Source organism: Cynocephalus volans, chromosome 12 (assembly GCF_027409185.1).
Source record: "Cynocephalus volans isolate mCynVol1 chromosome 12, mCynVol1.pri, whole genome shotgun sequence".
NCBI classification, from domain to species: Eukaryota; Metazoa; Chordata; class Mammalia; order Dermoptera; family Cynocephalidae; genus Cynocephalus; species Cynocephalus volans.
The window spans coordinates 21,339,261-21,365,605 of record NC_084471.1 but is presented as its reverse complement, the minus strand read 5'-3'; the positions used below and the strand labels follow the sequence as shown (position 1 = coordinate 21,365,605).

Here is a 26,345-nt window from a genome sequence, read left to right as displayed (position 1 = left end):
GCATTTAATTTACAAGGTGATAGTGGTCCACATTGTGTTCATACTTGGCTCCTGGGTGCTGGCAGTTGTCAAGATCCTGTATTTTCCTTGGAAACCAGGGAACTATAAGAAAGAGAAGTGAAGATATCTGAGTTAAGAAAGAAGTTAAAATTAATCGTGTCATAGGATCAGGGCTTATGGATGGGAATTTTGGAAGGAAACAATGCGGAAGCTTATATGAGCAACACGTCGCCACCACCACCACCACCATCATCATCATCAGTACGTTTGTCTTAGTTTCGGTTCTCTCAGAAACAGACCCCGAGAAAAGGGTTTTGGCACAAGTAGCTTAGTTGGGAACTAAAGATAGAAAAGTGGGCAAGAGAGAAAAGGAAAAAAAGGCAATAATTAGATGGAGTGTTAGCAAGCCGCTGTAATCATGAGCAACTGAGCTGAATCCCACTGGTGAAACTCTGAAAGCCAGTGGGGGAAAAGCCTCCACCAATTCTCACTGGCATTGGTAGGGATCTAATGGGTGCTTATTAATTCTCAGGCACTTTTGGTCTACTATAAGGGCAGGCAAAGTGCCTGAGAATCCAAGTAAATTTTTAAGAAGAGAAATTCAGGATCTGGTTGTTGCAAGTCAGCCACCCTACACTGAAAGGCAAAGGGATATGGTTGAGTCATTGACAGTATCTGAAGAAGTTTTGCTTTCAGAGGGTGAGAGACAGGGAGTAGCTAGCACTTATGAATGTTTAGAATTCATTTAATTATCACAGCCACCATATAAAGTGTGTACTATTATTGTTGGCATTTCGTAGTTAAAAAAGTACAGTGGTAACATAATTGCTTATGTGGGAATAGCTGGTAATTGATAGAGTCAGGAATCCAGGGGGCCTGACTCTAAAATCCATCATTTTGTTTTAAGTATGTACACTGTAGCTTCAGGCTCCTTAATCTATTCATCTTCAGCTACATCCCTCTTGTCCACCCTGGATGTTTTTATCCAGAAAGGATTCAAGTTGCTTCTGACAGGTTTCCACTGCCCCTTGATTTGCATTTTTCCAGATGGGTTAGTGGTAATAACTGCTGACAGTACTTCCCTGAGCTCTTTACAGGTTTATCTCACTTAATACTCTCATCAAACCTACGAGGTAAGAACTGTTATATCCCCACCTTGCTGATGAGGAAACCAAAACACAAGATGACAAACAACTTGCTGGAAGCCATATATTAGTGAAAGGGAAAACCATGGCTCAGTCTCGCTTCAACCCCCTCTCTTAATCACTTTGTTCTACTGTCTCCTTAGTCAGAAAGGCTTGAAAGAAGAAAGTTTTGAGTAGGCCGTGGCACTTGGCAATTCTAGGATCTGCCTTTAAAATATAACAAGGTTTCTAAGCATAGCCAATCCAGGCAAATGACCCAACTTCATCCTTACTCTGAGTTTTGACTCAGAAGGTATGAATAGGGAAGTACAATGATATTCTGCTTTCTTTTGGGTGAGCACACACATCTCTTGAGCTCTTGTTATAAGGCACCAAAAACTGGCTGACACTAGACTTAGGAATGTTACATTTCATATAAATTTCCACCTAGGAGAAAGTACCCTTGGCTTTGAAATCAGGTCTATACTGTAGATGGTGAATCTTTGCTTCAAAGGACTGAAAGGGAGAGATGGATCAGCAATTGACATCTTCTTCTTCTTTTTTTTAAAAATTTTAATTGAACTTTTATTTTTTTATTTTTATTTATTTATTTATTTATTTATTTATTTTAATTTTATTTTGTCGATATACATTGTGGCTGATTATTGCTCCCCATCCCCAAAACCTCCCTCCCTTCTCCCTCCCTCCCTCCCCCCAACAATGTCCTTTCTGTTTGCTTGTCGTATCAACTTCAAGTAATTGTGGTTGTTATATCTTCTTCCCCCCCACCCCCCGGTTTTGTGTGTGTGTGTGTGTGTGTGTGTGTGTGTGTGTGTGTGTGTGTGTGTGTGAATTTATATATTAATTTTTAGCTCCCACCAATAAGTGAGAACATGTGGTATTTCTCTTTCTGTGCCTGACTTGTTTCACTTAATATAATTCTCTCAAGGTCCATCCATGTTGTTGCAAATGGCAGTATTTCATTCGTTTTTATAGCTGAGTAGTATTCCATTGTGTAGATATACCACATTTTCCGTATCCACTCATCTGATGGAACCAGCCCAAATGTCCATCAGCAATTGACATCTTCACGTACATGTTTTCTTCTGATTTCAGGAGTGTCTGTTGATTATATAAAATACTGAAATAAAAAAATAAAAACAACAATCATAAAACAAGTTCAAATGACCTTCCATCACATTATTTTTCTTCTCTTTGAAACAGTTTGTAAGGTAGAGAGAGAGAGCAGTTTCTGACCCCCATGCCAGTCCCAGTAGTAACCCCCATCTATGCTCCTGTGAGCCAGTCTTGTTTTCCTCTGTGATTATACAAATACACATATATACCATGTACTTACATATATACACACTATAAACAGCTTTCCTTAAAAAATAAAAGTGTGATCATTTTTTCTGGTTTTGGGGGTTTTCTTTGTTTTATTGTTTTTTCATTTAACAATACTTCCTAGACTTCCCTAAGTCAGATTTACCTCATTTTATTTTCAGGTCCTGCACAATATTCTATATTATATGGATTATAAAATTTATCTGAACAATCTCTTACTGATGAACGTTTGGGTTGTTTCAAAATATTTGCTATACAAAAATTGCTACAAGGAACATGTTGGGTATCTTTTTATAATCCCCATTTTGCTGTCTTTTTAGAGCGTTTAGCACTTGCCTGAAGATGTCAGATGGTTGGGATTTTTCCCCCCTGAACTAAGTAGGTAAAGCCAGAATATTTACTTTTCAGATTTCCAGACTCCCAACCACAGATACCTACTGCTTCTGATTCTAATTTAGATGCTTACAACAAATAGCAATCATTTAAATCCTGAATCCTTAAAGGCAATAGCATTCTGCATTCCAATTCTAATTCCCAATCAAGAAGAACACTTAGTGGGCATCTTTCACCCTCTTTTCTCCATTTTCTCCCCTTCTTTCACCACCTAGGTCCAGCCTCCCACTTTGACTACTCAAGGCCAGCCCTAAGTCCTTTGGCATTCAGAGACTGAAGACTTGGAAGCCATTGCTCAGATGAATTGAAACATGCCCCCCACCCACTGCTCTCTCTCACACACATACACACACAAAGGTCCAACTCTGAACAAAGGCAGCAACTGTGAAAAGCTTCTGCAGTCTTGGAGAAACAGGAAGACATTTTCTTTCTGAGCTCTGTCCCTACACTTTGAGCTCTGTCTCTACATTTAGCCAGCAGAAAAGATGAAGCTGAAGCAGAAAGCTCTCACACTCTCTCTCCAGCTTCCAACAGGAGGGGACAGCCCCTAAACCCCAACCCTGGCTGGGCCCTGGAGACACGACCTCCCTCTCAGCTCTTCCCATAGGACCTGGAGATTGGCAGGTCTGGAAAGATAGAAGATGGGAAGTGTGGAGACCTCCCAGTGGTTGGCCAAATGGAAACAATGAGAAGGATGGTGGGCAAGGGAATTCCTCATCTGGCCAGCCCGTTCTCCCAAGGAGCCGGGTTAGGAAGGGCGAGGAGATTGGGTCGGGAGAAGGCGGAGGGGACTGCACTCACTATATTGGGAAATCTCAGCTCCACCATGTAGAGAGGCCTCCGGCAAGTCTCTCTCCCTTTTCTCTCACTCGGAAGCCAACACAGTCCCCAAGGGAAGCGGTACCTCGACGACTCGGGCTGCCTTGGACAAGCCGCTCCTGCCCTGTCGTCTCGGGGGCTGCGGTCGCCTCCTCCTCGTCGTCATCTCCTTGGACGCTGCCTCTCGGGCGTGGAAGTTGAGCTCCCAGCAAGCAGCAGACCTTGGTCTTCAAGGGGGTCCCTTTCTCGGCTCTCCGGCACTGGCTGTCACCCCTCGTGAGACGCCTCGCTCGAGGCCTGACTCCAACAGCCCAGAAGACGCCCGAAGGTGGGTGGGTGGGGAGGCCGCAGAGCAAGAGCAGGTCGCTCCGACCGGCAGCCACTCTCTGGTCCTACGGGGCAGAACTGGAGACTGCCCAGAGCAGGGAGGGGACAAGGGCCACCGGGCGGGAGCTGTCCGTGGTTCTGGCCCGCGTCGGCACAAGAATGAAAGGCCCAGGGCAGCCCACCGACCTGCTAAACCTCAGGGAGGAGTCTGGGGTCTGCCGAAAGGGGACTGGTTTTAATGACCCGGAGCGCAGGCCAGGTCTGACAGCCGCTTTTCTGCGCTTTCCTCCGCTCAGGGCATTGCCGGAGCGAAGCTGAAGGTTCCTTTCCGTGTTCCCCTGCAGTGCTACCTCTCTTTGAAGACTTCAAGACCTGGAGTGTTTCGATGCTTCTCACCCTCTCGTTTCTCCCGCCCAGGAATTTACTACCCGCCCCCACCGGGTCCCTCCCCTGCCCCACCTCCGGATCTAGGCGGAAAAGCGCCAAGTGAGGGCTGCACAGCCGAGTGGTCGTTTTCAGCTTTGATCCTCAAGCAGCCAGGCGCGCCCTGGCAGTTCAGGGCAGACTGAGGCTGGGGTCGAATTCAAAGCCACTGCCCTGGCAGGTCCGTCGAGGGGATGGAACTTTAAGTTCGTCAAATAGAAACTGGATCTTTGGGGCGGTGAGTTTTGAACATCTTAAAATGGACCGTGTGTTTGTGGTTCCATCTGAGCTGATTCTAGGCCAGGACTGATGCATGGAAGGTGCTCTCTTTCGGGCTGGAGCCGTCCTGGGGAAGGAAGGGAAAAGGAGGTCGAGGCATGGGGTGGTGCATAAGCAGAAACACAGGTCTGCCCAGTCAGCTCGGCGCGGTGGGGAGACAGAGGCGCTGCGCCCCGCGCGCTCAGCCACGTCCATGCTCCTTGTCCCCCGCTGAGCACAAAGTAAACGCTCAGATAAACACTTGAGTACTTTAACCCGAAAAACGCAATAAAATCCGTTTCTAAACATTGTATATTAATGGATTCCACCCACCCCCGCCCCCGTCAAACTATACACCTGATAGCAGATTTTGGCAACTTTTTTTCTATAATCGTTTAATGAGTGGGGATGGAGCAATACTCCTTGAGGAACAGGGTGCTTTTTAATCACATATTTGAGGGATTGATTTGTCTTACTCTATTTTGCAAGAATTGTTATTTCCATTCAACCTCCTAAATTGGCATCTTCTCCGGGCAGGGTTTGAGCAAAGCGCTCAGAGGGAGAAATGGATTGACCACAGTGCCAGAGACTTTTATTTTTAAAATTGGTCTTCACTTCCTGCCCCTGCAAACACAAAAAGCCTCCCAGCTGTCACTCTCCTAGGCAACCTCAAAATCGGAGGGCAAAGTGAAACCATGCTTTCACTTAATTGGTTTCTCAGTAAAGCAACCTCTGGAGAATGATCCATTTTAAAATCAATTTTGTTTATGTTAACCATTTCATAAAATCTGCACAACATGATATTCCCAACTGGAAAAAAAAAAGTGACCTTAGCAGTAGAGTGAATGCTGGCTTTTTGGAGGTTCTGATTTACAACTGCACTGGTAATGCTACAGCTCCAGGAGGCAAAGGAAAATGCAAAATGGCTAGCGCATGTCAGAAATGAGGGTGGAGGAATGATGGTCTATTGTCTTTACCTTTAAACAAAAAATTTCCGAAGTTGCCTTTTTCAAAATACAGTTTTAGCTTCAGATTGATGCAAACTTCATTATTTTATTGCTCACATTTACACACACACACGCAAGCACGCGCGCACAGACACACACACACAGACACACATTTGGACTGTTAAAATGTTTAAATTCTGCTTTAGTCAAAACTCTTTTCTCCAATGGAAGCCAGAAAGTCTTTAGGTAGGACTTCTCCATAAACTTCACCTCTCCTCCAATCTCAAATAGCAACATGTGGGAGTGCACTGCTAAAAAAAAAAGAAACAGGGTACCTGTTTTTGTCTGTATAAAGCACAAGACATGGAACAGCGTTTAAATGTCACACTTGTCTATTTTCTTTCCTTTATTCAGCCAAAATTTATTCAAATTCTTCAGTGAGAAAGGCAATTATCAGCCTTGTTTCCTGTTCTTTGCACTAACTTACTCTGGATTTCCTCCCATAAAAAGATAGGTTTTAGGGCTTACCACTGGGCACCTTGCCCTCAGTACCCTTGTAGAACTAGGAGCTGTCCGGGGTGCTGAGAATCTCCCCACTGGGAGGCACGGATAATCTGGTCATCTCTCCCTTTGCCCCAGACTCAGGTGCTTATCTTAGAAAGCATTTCACAATCTTAAAACCTCTATTTTGTGGTTCTAGGCTGCCCTCTGCACTGGAAAATTAGTTGTTGTTTTTTCATAAGCACGACTTTCCTGGGAGCCTCCTGCAAACTGGACTTCCCCGAGGACATTCTAGGGATAAAAACTCTGGGAAAGATTTTAATTCTTCCCTCCCCACCCTGAAATTTGATTAATTTTGTTAGTTAGGCCAAGGAAATTGAGCTCATCCAGCCCCACAGGTTCAGGGCTGGAAGACACGAGGTGTATTTGGGCTGTGTAGGAGCTTGAGAGCTTTCCTAAGCCAATAGTTACCCTTCACAAGCAACACAGTTGTGCCGGGCTGATTCTCTGCTTCTAAGTGCTGTTGGTGGCTAGAGGATCTCTGAGAAACAGCTTTAAATGTGTTCTTCCTCAACATACGGTTGGGTGGAGGCTTGAGGAAAGGGCCAGTTGCTCTGTGCTTTTGCTGATGGAGTCCTCAACTCAGCCTATCTTGTGGCCTCTGAGAGGTCAGAACAATGGTGATGGTGGTTATAGCACGAGTGACTTCTCAAAGAAACCTCAGAGCCACACTTTGAAAAGGGAGACATGAGGAAAAACCTCAAAGACACAAAGAAAAGTATATTCCTAATCCTTCCTTTCTAAATCCAAACTCCTTTCTCCCTAGATCCCTGACAAGAAAGTGTGGAAATCATTCCTGCGACATCATCCTCTCTATTTGCGAGGTGATTTCAGAAAAGGACAGGATCCAGCTAACATTTCTTTGAGAACCCTTAGGAATAATGAGACCTCATACAGGACTAAGTTTATTTCTTCCTTAATAGATATTCCTTAGTTTACTTCTACTCCTAGGAATAGTAAACCATAAGCATCCAAAGCATATACCAATTTTAATAAACTCAATGAAGAATACTGATCCACTTACTCTCTCTGGATATCACATACCCCCTGAGAATGATCTAAGGAGAAGCAAGGACTGCAGTCCAAGCTAATGGTTGTTGTCTTTTATCCATTTAGGCAAAAGAGAAAATAAATAATAGGTCGTTATGCTTCCGGCAGTAGTATTTCCTCTTTTTGGAGACTTATGAAGTTTGTCTCTCAGAAAGGCACATCTTTTAAAAATTTTTTTTAAATTGACAAATAAAAATTGCACATGAGTATATTTATGGTGCACGATGTGGTGTTTTGATATATATATACACTGTAAAATGATTAAATCAAGCTAATTAACATATCTATTACCTCACGTATTTATTATTTTTGTGGTGAGAACATTAAAATCTACTCTTCAAGAAATTTTCAAGTATGCAATACATTAACTATAGTCACTATGCTGTACAATGAATCTCCAGAACTTATTCCTCCTGTCAAAAACTTTGTGCCCTCTGACACCTATCTCTCCATTCCCCCCAGCCCCCAGCCCCTGGAAACCACCATTCTTTTGTCTGCTTCTGTGATTTTCATTTTCTTAGATTCCACATAAGTGAGTTCATGCAGTATTTATCTTTCTGTATTTGAATTATTTTACTTAGCATAATGTCCTCCAAGTTCACACATGTTGTCACAAATGACAGGATTTTCTTCCTTTTTTAAGGCATAATAGTATTCCACTGTGTATATATATGACATTTTCTTTATCCATTCATCCATTGATGAACACTTAGTTTGATTCCATATCTTGCCTGTTGTAAATAATGCTGCAATGAACACAGGAATGTGGATATATCTCGACATAATGATTTCATTTCCTTTGGATATATACCCACTAGTAAAATTGTTGGATCATCCGGTAGTTCTATTTTAATTTTTTTGAGGAATCTCCATACTGTTTTCCATAATAGCTCTTCTAATTTACATTCCTACCAATAGCATACAAGCTTTCCCTTTTCTCCACATTCTCACCAATATTTGCTATCTTTCATCTTTTTGATAATAACTATTCCAGCAGATGTGTGGTGATATCTTCCTGTAATTTTACTTTGTATTTTCCTGATGATTATTGATGTTGAGCATTTTTTATATGCCTACTGGCTATTTGAATGTGTCCTTTTGAGAAGTGTCTATTTAGATTCTTAGTCCATTTTTTAATGAGGAGATTTGTTTTCTTGCTATTGAGTTGTTTAAGTTCTTTATAGTGTATTTTAGGTAGTAATCCCATGTCAGATACATGGTTTGCAAATATTTTCTCTCACTCCATAGGTTGCCTTTTCACTCTGTTGATTGTTTTCTTTGCTGAGCAAAAGTTTTTTAGTTTGATGCAATCCCATTTGTCTATTTTTGGTGTTCTTGCCTGTGTTTTCGGGCATTCAAAAAAATCTTTGCCAAGATCAATGTCAGGAAGCTTTTTCCCAATGTTTTATTCTAGTAGTTTTATAGTTTCAGGTCTTATGTCTAAGTCTGTAATCCATATTGACTTTACTTTTGTATATGGTGTGAGATAATGGTCCAGTTTCATTCTTCTGCATGTGGATATTCAGCTTTCCCAGCACCATTTATTGAATGGATCATCCTTTTCTTATTGTTTGTTCTTGGCAACTTTGTTGAAAATCAATTGACCATAAATGCATGTATTTATTTCTGAGTTCTCTATTCTGCTCCATTGGTTGATATGTCTGTAACACCAGTACCATTACATCTTAGTTACTAAGCTTTGTAGTATATTTTGAGAGCAGGTAGTATATTGGTGATACCTCCAGCTTTGTTCTTTTTGCTCAAGATTGTTTTAGCTACTCGGGGTCTTTGTGGTTACATACAAATTTTAGGATTTTTTTTTTTCTATTCCTATGAAAAATGTCATTGAAATTTTGATAAGGATTGCATTGAATCTTAGATTGCTTTGGATTGTATGGGCATTTTTACAATACTGGTTTTCACAATCCATGAACATATTTGATTTTTTGAATCCACTTATTCAATTTTTCCCCACCAATGTTATATAGTTTTCAGTGTACAGGTCTTTCACCTCTTTCGTTAAATTTTTTCCTAACTATTTAAATTTGTTTGATGCTCTTGTAAACGGAATTTTTTAAATTTCTTTTTTGAATAGTTGTTTGGTAGTGTATAGAAAACGCTACTGATTTTTGTATATTGATTTTGTATCCTGCAACTTTCCTGAATTTATTAGTTCTAACAGTTTTTTTGGTGGAGTCTTTAGAGTTTTTTACGTATAAGATTATATATCTGAAAATAGAGACAATTTAACTTCTTCCTGTTTGGTTTGGAAGTCTTTATTTCTCTCTCTTGCCTAATTGCTCCAGCTAGAACTCCCACTACTATGCTGAATAGAATTGGCAAGAGTGGGCATTGTTTCTGATCTTACAGGAAAAACTCTCAACTTTTCACCATTGTGTATATTAGCTGTAGGCTTATTATATATGGCCTTTATTGCATTGCAATACATTTTTCTATACATAATTTATTGAGTTGTTATCATGATAGGATATCAAATTTAGTCAAATGCCTTACTGCATCTGTTTAGATGATCATATGGTTTTTGTCCTTCATTCTGTTAATATAGTATATCACATTTATTGATTTACATATGGTAAATCATCCTTGTATACCAGGGATAAATCCAGTCTGATCATGCTGAATGACGCTTTTAATGCGATGTTGACTTCTATTTGCTAATAGTTTGTTGAGGATTTTTGCATCTAGGTTTATCAGGGATACTGGCCTATAATTTTTTTCTCATAGTGCTCTTGTATGGCTTTGGTATCGGTGTAATCCTGGCCTGGTAAAAAGAGTTTGGAAGTATTCCCTTCTTTTCAACTATTTGGAAGAGTTTGAAAATAATTGGTACTAGTTCATCTTTAAATATTTGGTAGAATTCAGCAGTAAAGTCATCAGGTGCTGAGCTTTTCTTTAATGGGAGACTTTTTAATACTGATTCAATCTCCTTACTTGTTATTAATCTGTTCAGATTTTGTATTTCTTCATGACTCAGTAATGGTATATTGTATATTTCTAGGAATTTATCTGTTTCTTCTAGGTTATCCAATTTGTTGGTGTATAATTGTTTATAGTACTGTCTTATGATCCTTTTTATTTATTTGGTATCAGTTTTAATGTCTCCTCTTTCATTTATGTCTCGGTTTATTTGAATCTTCACTCTTTTTTCTTAGCTAAAGTTTTGTCAATTTTGTTTATCTTTTCAAAAAATGAACTCTTAGTTTCATGACTTTTTCTATTCTTTTTCTAGCTTCTATTACATTTATTTCTGTTCCGATCTTTGTTTTTTCTTTCTTCTACTAACTTGGACTTTGTTTGTGTTTCTTTTGCTAGATCCTTGATGTATCATGTTAGATTGTTTATTTGAGATCTTTCTCTTTTCTTGATGTAGATATCTACTGCTAATAAACTTCTCTCTGTTATTGCTGTTTATTTCTCCCTTTATTTGTTTTATATATTTTGGTGCTCCAATGTTAAGTGCATATATGTTTACAGTTGGCATAGTCTCTTGATGAGTTAACTCCTTTTTTATATAATGATTTTGTTTCTTTCTACAGTTTTTTACTTAGTTTTATCTGACATAACTATAGCTACTTTTCTCCCCTTTGGTTTTCATTTGAAAGAAATATCTTTTTCCATCCTTTCACATTTAGTTTATGTCTTGAAGCTGAAGTGAGTCTTTTGTAGGCAGGTAGATCTTGTTTTTGTCCACTCAGTCACTCTGTATCTTTTGATTTGAGAATTTCATCCATTTACAATCAAGATAATTATTCATAGGTAAAGACTTACTACTGCCATTTTATTGTCTTCCTGTTGTTTTGTAGATTCTTTGTTTCTTCCTGTCTTGCTGTCTTCCTTTGTGATTTCATGAATTTCTGTAGTGGCATGCTTTGATTTCTTTCTATATATCTTTTGTGTATCTACTCTATGTTTTGTGGTTACCATGATGCTTACATAATCCATTATATAATTATATAGGCTATTTTAAGCTAATGACAACTTAATTTTGATCTCATACATAAACTCTACACTTTTACTCCCCCCTCCTGCATTTCATGTGTTTGATGTCACATTTACATTTTTATATTATGTATCCCTTAAATTATTATAGTTGTAGTTATTTTTACTGGTTTAATATTTTACCCTTTATACTAGAAATATAAGTGATTTCCACACCACCATTATATTTACTTTTACCCATGGGTTTTATAGTTTCATTTGTTTTCATGCTGCTAATTAGTGTTCATTTATTTCAGCTCAAAGAATCCCTTTAGCATTTCTTGTAAGTCAGGTCTAGTGGTGAGAAAATCCCACAGTGTTTGTTTCTCTGGAAACATCTTTATTTCTGTTTCATTTTTGAAGGACAACTTTGGTGAGCAGAGTAATCTTGGTTGGCACTTTTTTTCTTTCAGCCCTTTGAATACATCACTCCACTCTTTCCTGGCTGGCAAAGCTACTGCTGAGAAATACACTGATAGCCATATAGAGATTTCCTGGGGCCGAGCCCGTGGCGCACTCGGTAGCGTGCTGCGCTAGCAGCGCGGCGACGCTCCCGCCGCGGGTTCGGATCCTATATAGGAATGGCCGGTGCACTCACTGGCTGAGTGCCGGTCACGAAAAAGACAAAAAAAAAAAAAAAAGAGATTTCCTTGTATGTGAGGATCTTTTTTTCTATTGATGCTTTAGAGATTCTTTCTTTACCTTTGATTTTTGACAGTTTGATTATATCTTGGTGTATTGCACCATATCTGATCAAAGTCTTTGAGCTTCCTGTACCTGGATGTTTATATCTTTCCCCATATTTAGGAAGTTTTCAGCCACTATTTCTTTAAATAAGCTCCTGGCCTTTCTCTCCCTTCTTTTTCTTTATGGACACTTAAAATGTGAGTGTTACCTCTCTTGATGTTGTCTCATAAATCCTGTGGACCTTCTTCATTCTTTTCATTCTTTTCTCTTTTTTCTCCTCTGACTGTATATTTCTAAATATCTTGTCTTTGAGTTCATAGGTTCTTTCCTCTGATTGATCAGTTCTGATATTGATGCTTTCTATTGCATTTTCATTTCATTCATCATATTCTTCAACTCCTAAATTTCCATTTGGTTATTTTTATGATTCAAATCTCTCTGTTAAATTTCTCATTTTTCTCACTTACTGTTTCCATGATTTTGTTGAATTGTTTCTCTGTATTTTATTGAAGTTCACTGAGCTTCTTTAAAATAATTATTTTGAATTCTTTGTCAGGCGAGTCATAGATCTCCATTTCTTTGTGATCAGTTACTAGAAAATTGTGTTCTGATGGTGTTGTTTCTTTGTTTTTCATGTTTCTTGTTGCCTTGTGTTGATGCCTGTGCATTAGATGGAGCAGGTACCTATTCCTTTTATGGACTGGTTTTGGTGGGGAAAGACCTTCCTTTATGGGTGGGTGCAAAGACCCTTGCTGGGTGGGCTAAAGTGCTTCTGGCTCCAGTGAGAGTACAGCAGCATGGTCTCCATGCAGCTCTGTCAGCTGAAGTCAACATTGATGAAGATTGCATGGATACCCAGCAGCCATAGGTAGTTGTTTGCAGTGGTGGCAATGGCCATCAAGGTCTTTGATGGCAAAGGCTGTTGGCATCCTCTTGATCTCTTTTTCTTCCATCAGCAGAATTGTGGCCAAGAGGATAAATTTTGGCACTGGGTCGCGCTTGTAGGCACACTTGTGATGGCAGAGACATTAGGATCTGATGAATGGCACTTCTGGTGTAGCCATGGAGCTAGCATCTGAATCATGGGCATGCGTGGAGGGACCAAAATATCTCTAGGGGGTCCACAGTAGTGATAGTTGTTGTTAACCTCATGGGTAAAACATGCTAGTGTCCTCTGCAAATCAGAACACTGGGGACCATGGTGGCATATGCCAACTGGCTGATACTTATAGCCCCCTCCTTCTTCTTTGTTTCTAGCTGTCTCTGGATGTCAGTTACACCAATCTTCCCAGTGATACTTTCTGTGTGGCTATTCTCCATTGTTTTGCTTTAATGTATTGCTGCAGGGTCTTAAATGGATACTTGAGCCCTCCCAAAGCTATTATTATTCATGGATAATGCTCTATTTATTGATTTTTGTGGAGGGATGAAGGCCTGAATCTCCTATTCCTACATCTTGCTGATGTCACTACCTGTATTTTTTCTTTTTTAGTGGATTTTCTATTATTTAGAGATTGTTATTAAAAAAGTAATATGCAAGAAAGATACAAAACAAGTGTTTTTGGAGAGTAAACCTGAACAATTACAAATAATGTTACAGGGGAGAGTTGCATTTACATTGCAGGGCTAGGATTAAATCTTTTCTGCAATTGTTTATGACACTGAGCTTATTCTTTAAAATAATTGTGCTTACTACAGATGAGAAGGTCATCTCTGCCTAGAAACTAGCAAAGTTGAAAGTAAGATTTTAAATGAGAAGAACATTTACAGCACAGAAATCTTTAGAGCCATTTCTAGCACATCAAATCTACTATGGTTTATAGCTTTTGAAACTGCACAGGATAGCTGTTAAAAGGCAGTGACTCGGTGTGTGTGTGTGTGTGTGTGTGTGTGTGTGGTAGGGTGGGGGGCGGTGCAAACTGCACTAGGAAGAGGAAATTTTTATCACATGTTTTTTCTCATTCCTCAGCAAAACCCATTTTCCATAGGCTTTCTATTTCCTCAGTGATTTTTTGTAACTGTTAAGTGACTCAATGCTTTCTGAACATTTCAGCTCCATTATGGACAACTGTGAAGTTTCATTGATGTAATTTTGTTTACTATATTTATTAACAAACATTTATTATACACTTCCCATATTGTAGTTATTATCCAAGCAGTATAAATACAAACTAACCAGCCATAATCTAGTGTAAACTGGTACAAGGGACAATATCTTTCTTTAAAAACAATCTCAACTTAGACTAAGGTGCAATTTTTTCAATAGTTTTTAAAAGAGAAAATTGCAAATTTCATTGTTTCTAAACTTTTTTATTATAAATTAGTCTGTTTGTGAGATATAACCTTCACTATATCCCCTGTGATGCAGCTCATTCAAAATATTCTTTAAAAAAAAATATTGGGCACCTACTATGTGCTAGGTGCAAAGGGTTTCAGAAGTGAAAATAAAGTCAAGGTTCCTGTTTTCATAAATCTGACATTTTATTGATAGAATCTTTGAAACACAACTAAATGATATAACTCAGAAACCTAGAATTAAAATTTAGATTTCTACTTTCAGAAACTTATTGAAAACCAAGGCTACACACTTGTAATGTTTTTATATGTATTTCTTTTATTTTCACACAATGTGATCATGTCAGTGAAACATCGCTATTATTTCTAAAAGACTGCTCATTTACTAGAAATTAAACAAATATTAATACTAACATACTGGAAATGTTTTAAATCCCATTGCTGTACACTGGGCTTTTGGATCCAGATAAAAAGAGCTAAGAAATAATACACTACTAGAAATTCAAAGTTTGTCTTCCATTAAGTATGTAATTTCTTTTTGTGAAAACCACAATGTAAACTTAAATTTAACTTCAAAAACATTAAAATATTTTTATTAGGACTAGAAATCACTATTCAACATTCAGTCTAAAATATAATATCTAAATTCCAAAGTCAATAATTAACTTCTAATGTCAAATAAGGAAACATTAAAATAATCCTTTTGCAGAATGTTTGGTGTCTAGAGGAACACCAAAGGAAAAAGTTCATTTTCACTTTTAAAATCACTGGGTTCTACAAATACATGATAAAATAGATACAGACATGAAAATTCTGACTACAAAGCAATTAAACCTCAGACACATTCAGACTAAATTACTTTTTCCTCCCAGCTGGCATACTTAGATGTCTATTATTATACCCTATTAGTGGATCAGAGACAGCTATTTAAAGACACATGGGAATTTGAATCATATTTTTTTAAGGCTAGAAAGGACCTCGGATTAAATAGTTTAACTCCCTCATTGTTAGAGTGAAACTGAGTTCCAAAGAAGAGAAGTGGCTTATTCAAGGTGATATAATTGGCAAGTGGCAGACAGACCAGCAGAAGTCAGGTTTTCTCATACTTAATGTACCCAGTGGATTTGGCTGTGAATAAAAATAGAATAACCTGGGCTACTAAAACTGCAGATCTCTGGGTTCCATTCACAGAGATTCTAATTGGGTAGAGCTGGGATGGTGCCCAGGATTTACTGTTGACAATGCTACAGCTGGTGTGAAAACCACACTTAAAGAAGCACTATACAAATCCTTTAAGACTTAACTATTTCCAAAATAAAATGTAAAGTAGTGTGAGAAGTAGAAATCATTGCTTGAAAGATATTGTTATTCTCCCCACTCCTTCTCAGGTATTCACATGTTCATGTAAACTACACAATTCAACAAAGTCTTGACTATCCAGACATGGCTTTGATGAGCATATGTGCTACATCATAAATGTCTTCAAAATGTCTCCCAAAACAGACTTGACAATTACGTTTTTTATTGGCACATAATAATTGTACATATTTTGGGGGTACAGTGTGACATTTCAATACATGTAGTTGGCAGAACTTTCAAAAACTTCTTTTTTTGCTATTTTGAAACACGTATTATTGTTAACCATAGTCACCCCACAGTTAGATAGAATTAATCAGTTCTAGTGTTTGTTCCAAACTTGACACTGAAAGTTGTGGAGAACAGGTGGGAAGTTCTATTACATTACACGGCAGTATTTATGATTACAATGAAACAAAAATATTTTTATATAATGCTATCAAACTTTAATGTTTGTAACTATTTTAATGGGTTCCTGAATTAAAGGAAATCTACACAGGTACAATAACAAAGCAGTAATTGGAATCCTAGTTAACTCAAATAGAAAATAAACTTTGTAAGTTAAGATTTATATTAAACCCAATAATTCAATTCTAATGACAGTCTTGCACTTTTTATTTAGCTATATATACCCCATTAGGAGTTCTCTGTGGCAAATAACAAAAGTATATATGAAGAATGAATGAAGCAGGTCTCAAATTTTAATTAACCTTGATGAAATGTGACTGATTATTGATTGAACTCAATTGAGAATATGGGATTATCATCTCTAAATCAAAGATGACCCCAAAAGAGTTACCATTATGCTTTGGGGTATGTATTAATGTACTGTAATTTCAGATTATTTTTATCTCTTTGTTGATCCTCCATCTTATTCCAAAAAGGATTTAAGGCTGTCATTTCAAATTAAGTTTTGCTTTTCAGAGTTTTTCAGATAAAAGAAGCAGTTGGATTTCCATCAACAGGTTCTCAGTTGACAGAACAAGCTTTGTTCATGGCTTCACTTTAATTTCTGGAGGGCACTGCAAAGGATTCCAACTTCACCTACAAATAAAACACCATCCAAATGAGTCACTCACATAATGAACAAACACCCTTCGAGTGTCCACAATGTGCAAAGCTTTAGGAGATCAGTGGATACATGGATGAGCCAGGTGACATTCCACCCTCCAAGGAGGTAGGATTTGGACAGTTATGTTATAGGTACTTACATGTTTTAGGAAGTGCAAGAGCTATTAATTAACTTCCTTTTTCCATAGGCCATTTCCCAGGAAAGACTTCACAGTTTCTCCCCAGGCAAATCACTAGCTGCTATGTTTCTCTTTTACATGACCATCCATAGATTCTTCAAGGAGCTAAGTCATTGAACCTAAAAATGTAGTTCACACAAACCTCCTGTGTCAGAATCACCTGGGGTCTTATTACCAATACAAACTCCCAAGACTTAGCACAAATTTAGTAAATTTAGTCTGGGGCTATGACTCAGGACTATTAATTCTTATCTAGCTCTCCAAGTGATTCTGATGTACACTGAAGTTTGAGAATGCATCGTCTAAGTGGATAGCTTAGCCTAGATGGCTAGGCCACTGAACTAAGGTGTGATGCAGCCACATCCACTTATGCCATGTTCTCACATGCCTAGTGGCCACAAGGACACAGACTCTTCACGGAAGTGGAAGGGGCTTTGGAGATGAACAAGTCTCACTCCCTTCTAGATCATGAGGAAACAGAACTAAAGAGAGGCAATGAGGCCTTACCTAAGGTCACATAGCTCTAAGGACCCTTCAGTTCCTAACTTTGTCATTCTGTGACTTTAACATTTGGGCTGGCTTCCTCAGTGGACAAATACACTCCAGTTGAGTGTCCAAGATGGAGTCTATGGGGGTGAATAAGCCTTGGGCTTTTCCAAACTGGTTGATCTCAGGTGGCCATATCTAATGGATTGTGACTGTAATAGTCCTAGGCAATGTCAGAAGGGTATTAGAGGAACACTCCAAGCCCACCTGCCCTTTTGGCCTTCATTGGTTTTACATATGGCAGGGATACCCCATACAACCTGGCATAAAATTCCTCTCTCTAGGCTCTGCCCCCACCCCAGCCACCTTTGGTAGTTTCATCCATTCATTCAATAGCTCTTGAGCACCTAATATAATTTTTAGGAATAGGGCTGAGTGCTGGGGATTTGAGAGTGAACCTGACTTGGATCTTTGCTCAGGTCTAGTTGGGAAGACAGACAAGTAAACAACCAGAAGACAATGTAATGATAATGTCCTCTGAGAGAGGGGTCTGTAGAAATGCAAAGACATAGCAGGGACATCAAAACCAGTCTTTTGACAAGAAGAGATACCTTAAAAGATGAACTGGAGCTGGACATCTCTAAATGGGAGTGGGAAGGAAAATATTTTAAACATATGGAACTGCATAGGTAAAAGCTGGGAACCGGGAGAGAGCATGGGAACTAAAAGTTGATCGGTGTTGCTGGAGGTGAGTATGAAGGGCAAGAGAGAGAAGGAGGTGATGAGCAAGGTGACACTGATTTTTAAAGAGCAACTATTATAATATCCTGATTACTGAGGAAGAGTGGAAGGCCACTAGTTGAGCTACTGGACGGTGGGTAAAGGAGACAGAACCTGGCTCTTAGGGGATGCCATTCTAGGCAGAGTGGTATTTAGACACGTGGAGCAGAAGGGATAGAGAGGCAAAGGAGAAAGCGGTACATGGCAGTGACAGGCCAGGTGTGGAGAGGTGGCATGGTGGCAGGAGGTGGGGTGGAATCTAGGAAGATCAAAGGAGAAAGGAGACTCAAAGCAATTCTGGCCTTTCTACTAAGTTCTCTTCCATCAATGAACCTGTGGCTTACATGGAGATGCTTTTCTCCTTAATTCAATATTCAGTAAATTTATGATTGTTCCTATAGCGGGGGTGAGAAAGCACAATCTTCTATTACTAGGAAAGAGAATGGCCTCAAAGGGTATAAGTCACTTACTGTTGATGGAGTCAGCCAAAATCTTAAGCTGCTGGGTATTGTCCAAGACTTCAATCCTTTGGGTATATGGGTCATAACGAACTGAGAAAGGCCGAGGGATTGTGGCAGCAAAGTTCCTGAAACCAAAACCGCAGGCCTGAGTGGAGAGCACCATTGGGAGGAAAGTAGTTCTAAAAGATTTCTCAGTGGCATTTCACTCTGCTGTAAGTGGCACTGAAACCTCACTAGGACAGAGGGTTCCAAAGCCAGCGCTAAGACGTGAAATTGAGTTTGAGTGGGGTCCTCTTGGGAAGCCTTTTTGTGTGTCTACGTTTACATACAAACACACAGATACATGTATCTATTTGGTTACCTAGCTCCAAAAAAGGCAGAGGTAGCTTATAATAAAAGCACCGAATATAACAGAACTGAATACAGTCGTTTAATTTTATTAAATAAAATTAAAAGAGTAAGCAAAACCTAACCAAAGAGTGCTTAAAAAAAAAAACAAAACTCTGAGATACTTGACAATCAACACAAAGAGGAAAACACAACCAAGTGTTGAAGAAAACACTATGTTTATAATGAAATTTCATGTGGATTGAGTGTTTCCTATGTAACAAGAAGTATGTTAAGTCCTAATGGCTCTTTACAAATATCATTCCTAATTTAACCTTCACAAAAACCTTAGGAGGGAAATACTATTACTCTTCCCATTTTAGGGATGAGGAAACTGAGGCTTGGGGAGGCTAAGTGACCACCAGGTTTATACTGTCAGTGAGTTGTGAAACTGGGCAGGGGCCCAGGCAGTCTGACTCTGGCCTGTGCTCTTTGGTTTCCTGCCTTCCCAATGCTCTGGGAGGAATCCACCATGAGGACCTTTATGAGGAACATCAAGCTATAATATAATTAATAAGATATTCCAAAGACATCTCAAATGATATTTCCAAGTTGGCCTCTGGTAAAAAGAGAAGCTGCTGTCCTGAGAAGACAATTATAAGGGAGATAGTTGGGCCCTCCAAGTTTGGCAAGAGTGGTACCCCATGTTTCTGAGTCAGGCTGGCTGGGCTCAAATCTTTCCTCTGCCAGTTACGGCCTTTGTGATCATGGGCAAGAGGCTCTACTCCTCTGCACCCCAATTTCCTTATTCCCCTGTAAAATTAGGAATTAGTAGTACAGTCTGAGTTTCCCTTATCTGAAATGCTTGGGACCAGAAGTATTTTGTATTTCAGGTTTTTTTCAGATGTTGGAATATTTGCAGAATACATATGGGTTGAACAACCTTAATCTGAAAATCCAGAATTCTAAATGTTCCAGTGAGTATTTCCTTTGCTCTTCATGTTGGTGTTCAAAAAGTTTCAGATTTTGGAGCATTTCAGATTTCAGATTTTCAGATTATGGATGCGCTAATGCACTAAAATTCATAACCCTTAAGGGGTCCCAGGCATGGCACAGTGGAGCCTTTGGGGACTGAAGGAAAACTAGGCTCCCACTGTGAGGAAGAGTTTAGGAGAGAACTAAAAAAGGAGAACAGGAAGGACTTGAGAGGCCTGGAGGAAAGAAGAGAAAGGGAGTAATTTTAGGCCAGACCAAGTCAACTGGTGAGCCAGCATTTCACCTTTAATTACCTAAGCCCAGTGCATTGAAAGGTGACATACCCAGCTCCACAGAATCCCAGAGGCCTACATGTCCTATTCCTGTCATCCATCACTGATAAGATTTTTTTTTTAAATGGCAACAGTGAGTGCCAGGATATCTGCATCCAGGTAGACCTTCTGCCCTGCCTGTCTCCTGCTTAGAGGAGAGTCTGTTGAGGGTTGCTCCAGCAGGCTGTGGGCAGGGCTATCAGCTCCAAGGCCAAGAGTCTCAGAGTCCAGGCACCGCTCTGCCAGCCTTGCTGAACTGCCTCTGACATTGGTGCCTTTACCAGTTATTTACTGAGTCTTACTCTGTGCCAGGCACTGATCTAGGGGCTTAGGAAAGACCAGGAAACAGAAAGGACACAAATTCCTGCCCTCAAGGAACTTATATATGTTATTATATAACATATTGCAAGTTAATACTTGTTAAGGAAAAAAATAAATCACAGAAGTACTGGTGGCAGGGGATGGGTAGAGATTTTAAATACTTTGGCTAGAGAAAGACCCACAGGGAAGATCATATTTGGGTGAAGATAAAAAGGAGATGAGGGAGCGAGTTCTGCAGGTGTCTCAGAGAATCCAGTGAAGAAGTGACTTCCTCAGGTTAGGAGACTTCTCTGACCGATTTGATGGAGGGAATTTTGTGGCCATGCTGTACACAGGAGCTACAGTGAACAGGGAACAGGTGGCAGGGCTATTTGCAGGGATCAGCATGCCCAGCCTCCCAACAGACAGTGGGAAAGGATAAGGGTGGAAAAGGTGGGGAGGTAAACCCTGTCTGCTGCGCAAAGTTGCTGTGGGGTCTGGAGTCCACTCTCCTGGCCAACACCAGCCTGAGTCAGGAACCCACAGAGCTAACGGCCCACCTTGGTCACCACCTCACCTCACTTTTTCCTTGGCATCATTAAAGCTCTCAGCCACATAATACAGGGGCTGGAACTCCGTGATGTTGTACTCCTGGACGGCTGTCTTTTCCAGCTCCAGGGGGAGGAGTTTTGGCTTGTCTGATAAGCAGTACTGCAGGCCCCAAGTAAAAAGATTTCACAGTTAAATCAGGATCAGTGGTCCCTGCTGCAGCCCACAGGCCACTTGTGCACCTGCCTCATCTCACCTTGATTCCATCACACCCCAGCCCAAATGCAGTAAATGAAAGGATTTGGCATACACTAGGTTCTACCCTTCATGGCTCGTCTAAAACACACAGCCAAGATAGAAAAGAGTAATTTGTTCCAACCACTTTCAGGTAGGGTGATTAACAAACAATATGGGAGCCAACCACATTTTTTGGCATGTGTTTTAGTACATACGAGGTTGTACGCACACTTCGTTCAACCTTGGGATCAGGAGGCCCCTCCTCCCTAGAGACCTGTGCACTTGCAGTTCAGTTTCTACCTCTAACACCCACAGCCATGATCAAATTAGAGCTGCGAAGGTACCAAACACTGGAGGATGAGCCCCCTGGTTGCAACTCAAAATGAACATAAATGGGTTTTAAACAATACCAAGAGAACAAGAACAGTCTCTTGCACCTACCACTGTCAAATCCATCCTTGGTTCCTGTTAGGGTCATACCTGTAATTCACCAAAGGATGACAGGAGCCCAGCACCATATGCCTTTATGGAGTCTCCTTGTTTGCAGAGCCCAAACTCCACAGTAAACCAGTAGATCTGGAATGGAAAGCCAAACTGAGAGCACACCCCAAGGAAGGGAAAGGCAGCAGACCCAAGGGCCAAGGACAGGATGCCCTGGTGGGAGTCTGCAGGTCTGATCTTTGAATCAGTGTGATGTGGGATCACTTCTCCGTGTTCTGTGTCTCTCCCTATCCAGTCACCTGTTGAGTCAAGAGTTGGCTGAATGTAAAGTGTGATGGGAAGCACTGGGGGATACTGAGGAAGCCCCAAAAGGATACCCCAGCAAGTTCCTCTCCCTATGACAGGAACTCCTTCCTCCCTTTTGCTTTTTTCTCTGTGGCATCAAGTAGAGTGAATTGTTCCTAAGATGCTCTTAAGTCAGTAGGGCTCGTGAATTGTTCCTAAGATGCTCTTAAGTCGGTAGGGCTCATTGGGCAATTCTATAAGCACACAGTGGGAGGTAGGGGATTAGGTAGTGATAGAACCAATGAGGGGAGCATCCCATCATCCATGCTAAAACTGTGGGTGTTTCTGAGGTCAATCACTACACTTATATCCCCAAATAACCAAGTCCTTTTCTTTCAACAGCTTTCAGTCCAACATGTCCTTGGTACCTGGCCTGGGAAAGAGAATCCTGGGGTTTTGGGACCAAGAGGAATTCAGGGCTCAGTTAGCTGCTGAAGATAGTCACAATCGTGGAGAATGATGGGTGGGTTAGTAGTTAAGTTTGTTAATTGGACTAAAGAATGGTAAACCTGGCAAGGCTGTCAGAGCTCAGTCTGACCTCCTCCCAACAGATGGGGAGTCTTCAGCCAGGGAGGCATACCATGTCTACAGTTACACAGTAAATTTAGGACACAGGAAGAATCCAGGACTGTTCCCAGCCTACTGTATCAATAACAGGATTTTTAAAGTAGAAGTTAGGTTGGTGATGGGTCCTTTTATCATTGTTACAGCGAGGAACCACAGTTTATTTTCTTTGTGCAAGTGAGACATTTTATCCAGCTCTGCAGCTTCTTTGAAAGCTGCTTCTTGCATCTCTGCAGAATCTGACATTTTAAAATTCATGTTCACACAAGTTTAACTCTTTAGACCCTCATGATGTACATTTGAGATGGGCAGAATATAAACTATTGTATCCATTTGTGGAGATGAGGAAGCAAAAACTACTTGCCCAGAGTCACAGAGCAGCTGGCCACTGAGGATAAACTTCCTAGGAGTTTCTAGCCTGTCTAATGAGTTGAATTTGTAAATTTCTAAGCTGATGCATTTTAACGAGAGGTTTGCATTCGTCTGTGGTCCCTAATTCTGTTATAAATTTTTATTTTTCAATTTTCAGACTGGGCACATTATAAGAAATGTGGCTTACCTGGGCACATTATATAAGCTGCGCACAGTATGTAGAAACATGGCTGGGAAGAGATGTGCTGAAGTTGGTAATGAGTATAAAGAAAGGAAATCACCTGCAGTGAAGAGTTGCTGCTTCTGTAGCTTCAATGGATGAGAGTCATCAGATATACTTGGGAGAGAAAAGTGTTCAGCAAGAATGGAAAAGTCCTTCCCCATTTCTACCTTGTGTTTGAGAAAGGAAAGATCCCATCGCTGGCTCCAGTGCAAAGGTAGAGATGTAAATATTCCCTCTTCAAAGCTGTGAATCCACATTACTTTATACACACACTTTATATCCAAGGGTTTTTGAGGGGTATTTTACAGTTGGTGCTTTCAAGACATTCTGTTTAAAATCATGTATAAACATCTGCATGCAGCTGATTTCAAAATCAAACCATTAAGGAGAAATCAAAATGTGAAATTTCCCTTGTGCAAATGTAACCCACCACATTCTGGTTTTTTTCCCCAAATGATCTGGCTTTAAGGGGAGGAGAAGCACTTCAAAGATCTGAGGGCCATTAGGCTGCATGGCATTCCCACCATCGACCTGGGGAGGGAAGGGACTTACTGTGGCGAGTTTCTCAATGTACTCATCAGGTGCACCCAGAGAGGCAAGGCCAATTTCCTGTAATTGTGGAGAAACAGAGTCAATGACACAGCTGGGGTTTGCCCATCTTCAACATCTACCCTCAGTACCAAGCCGGTACTTGACCACAGGAAAGTGATGGGTGGCCAGATGACTTTAGAAGGGCCCACAAGTCACCCCTGGCTACACATCATAGAATCAAAGATCTCTAGAGCAGGGAAAACCTTTTACCACCACTCGGTCCTTTGTGTTCACTTTACTGATGAGGAAACTGAGGCACAGAGAAGGGAGGTGACCTGCTCATGGTCACACAGTCAGTTAGTGTCTAAAGATTCATTTCTTGACTCCAGCTTAGTGATTATTCTCCCATAGCACAAATATATGGGAGTATTAGATAGAGTATTGGATGTCTTAATCATGTACCCTGAAAACACCACAGGAGAACTGCAGAGAAGTGATTGACACCCATCCACCAGGCATATACATAGCTGGAGAGTCTGAAATGTCATGAGTCACTTCTCATCACAGCTCCAATTGCAGTATTCCTCTAGTGGTCTCTTTGTCTTTTTTACAGCATTTGCTGTAGCCTTCCCATGTGTGTATGTATGTTTTTGTGTGTGTCTTCTCTACTATATGCATTCATTCATTCCAAAAATATTTATTGAGTGCCTTTTATGTACCATGCAGTGTACCAAAGATCCTTGACCACGTGGTTTACAGTGGAGACAAACAATAAATAATAAGCATACACATAGGTATGCTAGAGGTTGATATGTTCTTTGGAAAGAGAAACAAAAGGAGAAAGGGACAGGGGAGATCAGGAGTCTCAGAGCATCCTGGGGAGGCTTCAGTTTTAAATAGGGTTCCAGGGTAAGCATCACTGAGAAAGTGATATTTGAGCAAAGACTTGAGGGAGGTGAGGTAGTTGGTTCTACTGACATCTGAGGGAAGTGCATTGTAGACCAGGCATACTGCCAGTGTAAAAGCTCCCTATGGAAAGGAAATGTTGGTTGGTTCAAGGAATAGTTAGAATGAGTGGGGTAAAAGAAAAAGGATTCGATAATGTCCCCAAGTGCTTTTGGTTAGAGTTACTGGAAGGGTGAAGTTGCCATGAATTGTAGGTGTCCCAGAGCCATCATTCAACTCTCCCATGGTCCCAACTACCCAACCTTTGTTTTAGGCTGCCTCGCAGTGCCTGGAGAGAAGTAGAATTTTTTCACTCATCCAAAAGCAAGTTTTTGAGTTTGCTCACCACTGTGAAAGATGAGTCAAGGTCTAGGTTGCTGCTCTGATGATGATGGTGAGACATCTGGCTCATTTTTTGAATTAGCATTGTATTCTTGGCAAATATCAGATTATTTAATTCAAGCATACACACAAATGACTTTGCCCACTAGAAAGTGGCAAAGGTCCTAGAGGGAGTGGGGGAAAGTAGTAGGAGAACTTAAAAGATGTTGAGGTGACTTCTGCATGGGAATCAGGGAGAATTTCATGGATTAAAAAGGCTCTTTAACTACACCTGGTAGGACAAGTGTGATTGGCAAAATTCAACAACACACAGGATTCAGAGGATGAGCAATTCACCAGCCCATGCTGTGGTCCCTGGAAAGGGTATTTAGCTAGCGCCCCAGAACCGCACACCTGCCTCATATGGGATCATAGTACTATACCCAGTTCTCACTCTTGCAGAGGGTATGACGGTCCTCCATGGGCTCAACTCACTTGAGCAATCCAGGTCTCAGCCCCATAACTAGAAGGCTGAAGAGGTCTGTTCCTTACCTGGGAAAACTGGGCAAAGCTGCGATCTGAAAACAAGGGGACATGTCCCAACAGCTCATGACAGATATCACTAAAAGACAGAAAACACAGGGTTTGGATGGGGAGAGGGTTAAACCAGTCTTTCTACATGAGGAATGGGCAAGGAGAAAGGAAGTAACTCATGGAGGCTTATGACCTTGCTCCTCAAATAAGTGAGATGCACAGTTTGGGGTCAGATGAGGCAAGGTATGAGAGAAAAGGAAGAAGGAGAAAGAAAAGTAGGAACAGGCAAAGGCAGACAGCACACAATGCAGGCACATAACATCCAGGGTCTTAGGAGTATGTCCAATGGGGTGTGGGGCAAAAGAGCCAATATTCCTACAGGCAAACTCCCATACACCTGTGTGAGCTGGGGTCATGAACACTTCCCAACCCAGGTCCTCTCCTTGGTCTTGACTTTCCTGGGCAGATGCCATATGCTCAGTTATTCCTATGGGGGACTTAAAAAAAATAGTGCTGCTCTTCTCTTAGTCTGGAGGAGGGCAGTGGTCAGGGAAGAAAAGTTAAATTTATTTAACTCTTCATGTGCCACATCCATTAGGAACAGGTCTTTTCTGATGTGTAGCAATAAACATTGTGGGCAGGGAAAAACAATTTTGGGTTTCCTACTGTTTGGGGTCTTTTTTTTTTTTTTCCTTTTCGTATAAATTGCATAATTCCTATCTGACTCAGAAGATGGCTAAACCTCAAAGTAGGAAGCATAGTGACCAACCATTCTCTATCTCCATCCAG

The 26,345-nt window shown here is 40.5% G+C and overlaps 1 protein-coding gene across 1 annotated transcript in view; it reads right to left on the bottom strand.

Annotated features, from left to right (window-relative positions):
* Positions 1–16,583: 16,583 nt before the first annotated feature.
* The window catches only part of PAH (phenylalanine hydroxylase), a 70,256-nt gene continuing 60,494 nt past the window's right edge, over positions 16,584–26,345 (bottom strand). Inside the window, exons 8-13 of the mRNA XM_063075784.1 lie at positions 25,575–25,644; positions 23,778–23,834; positions 21,761–21,856; positions 21,072–21,205; positions 18,570–18,685; positions 16,584–16,627 (exon numbers count right to left, since the gene is read on the bottom strand). Coding sequence (XP_062931854.1) covers positions 16,584–16,627; positions 18,570–18,685; positions 21,072–21,205; positions 21,761–21,856; positions 23,778–23,834; positions 25,575–25,644 — 517 coding nt within the window. The remainder of the gene's footprint in view (positions 16,628–18,569; positions 18,686–21,071; positions 21,206–21,760; positions 21,857–23,777; positions 23,835–25,574; positions 25,645–26,345) is intronic.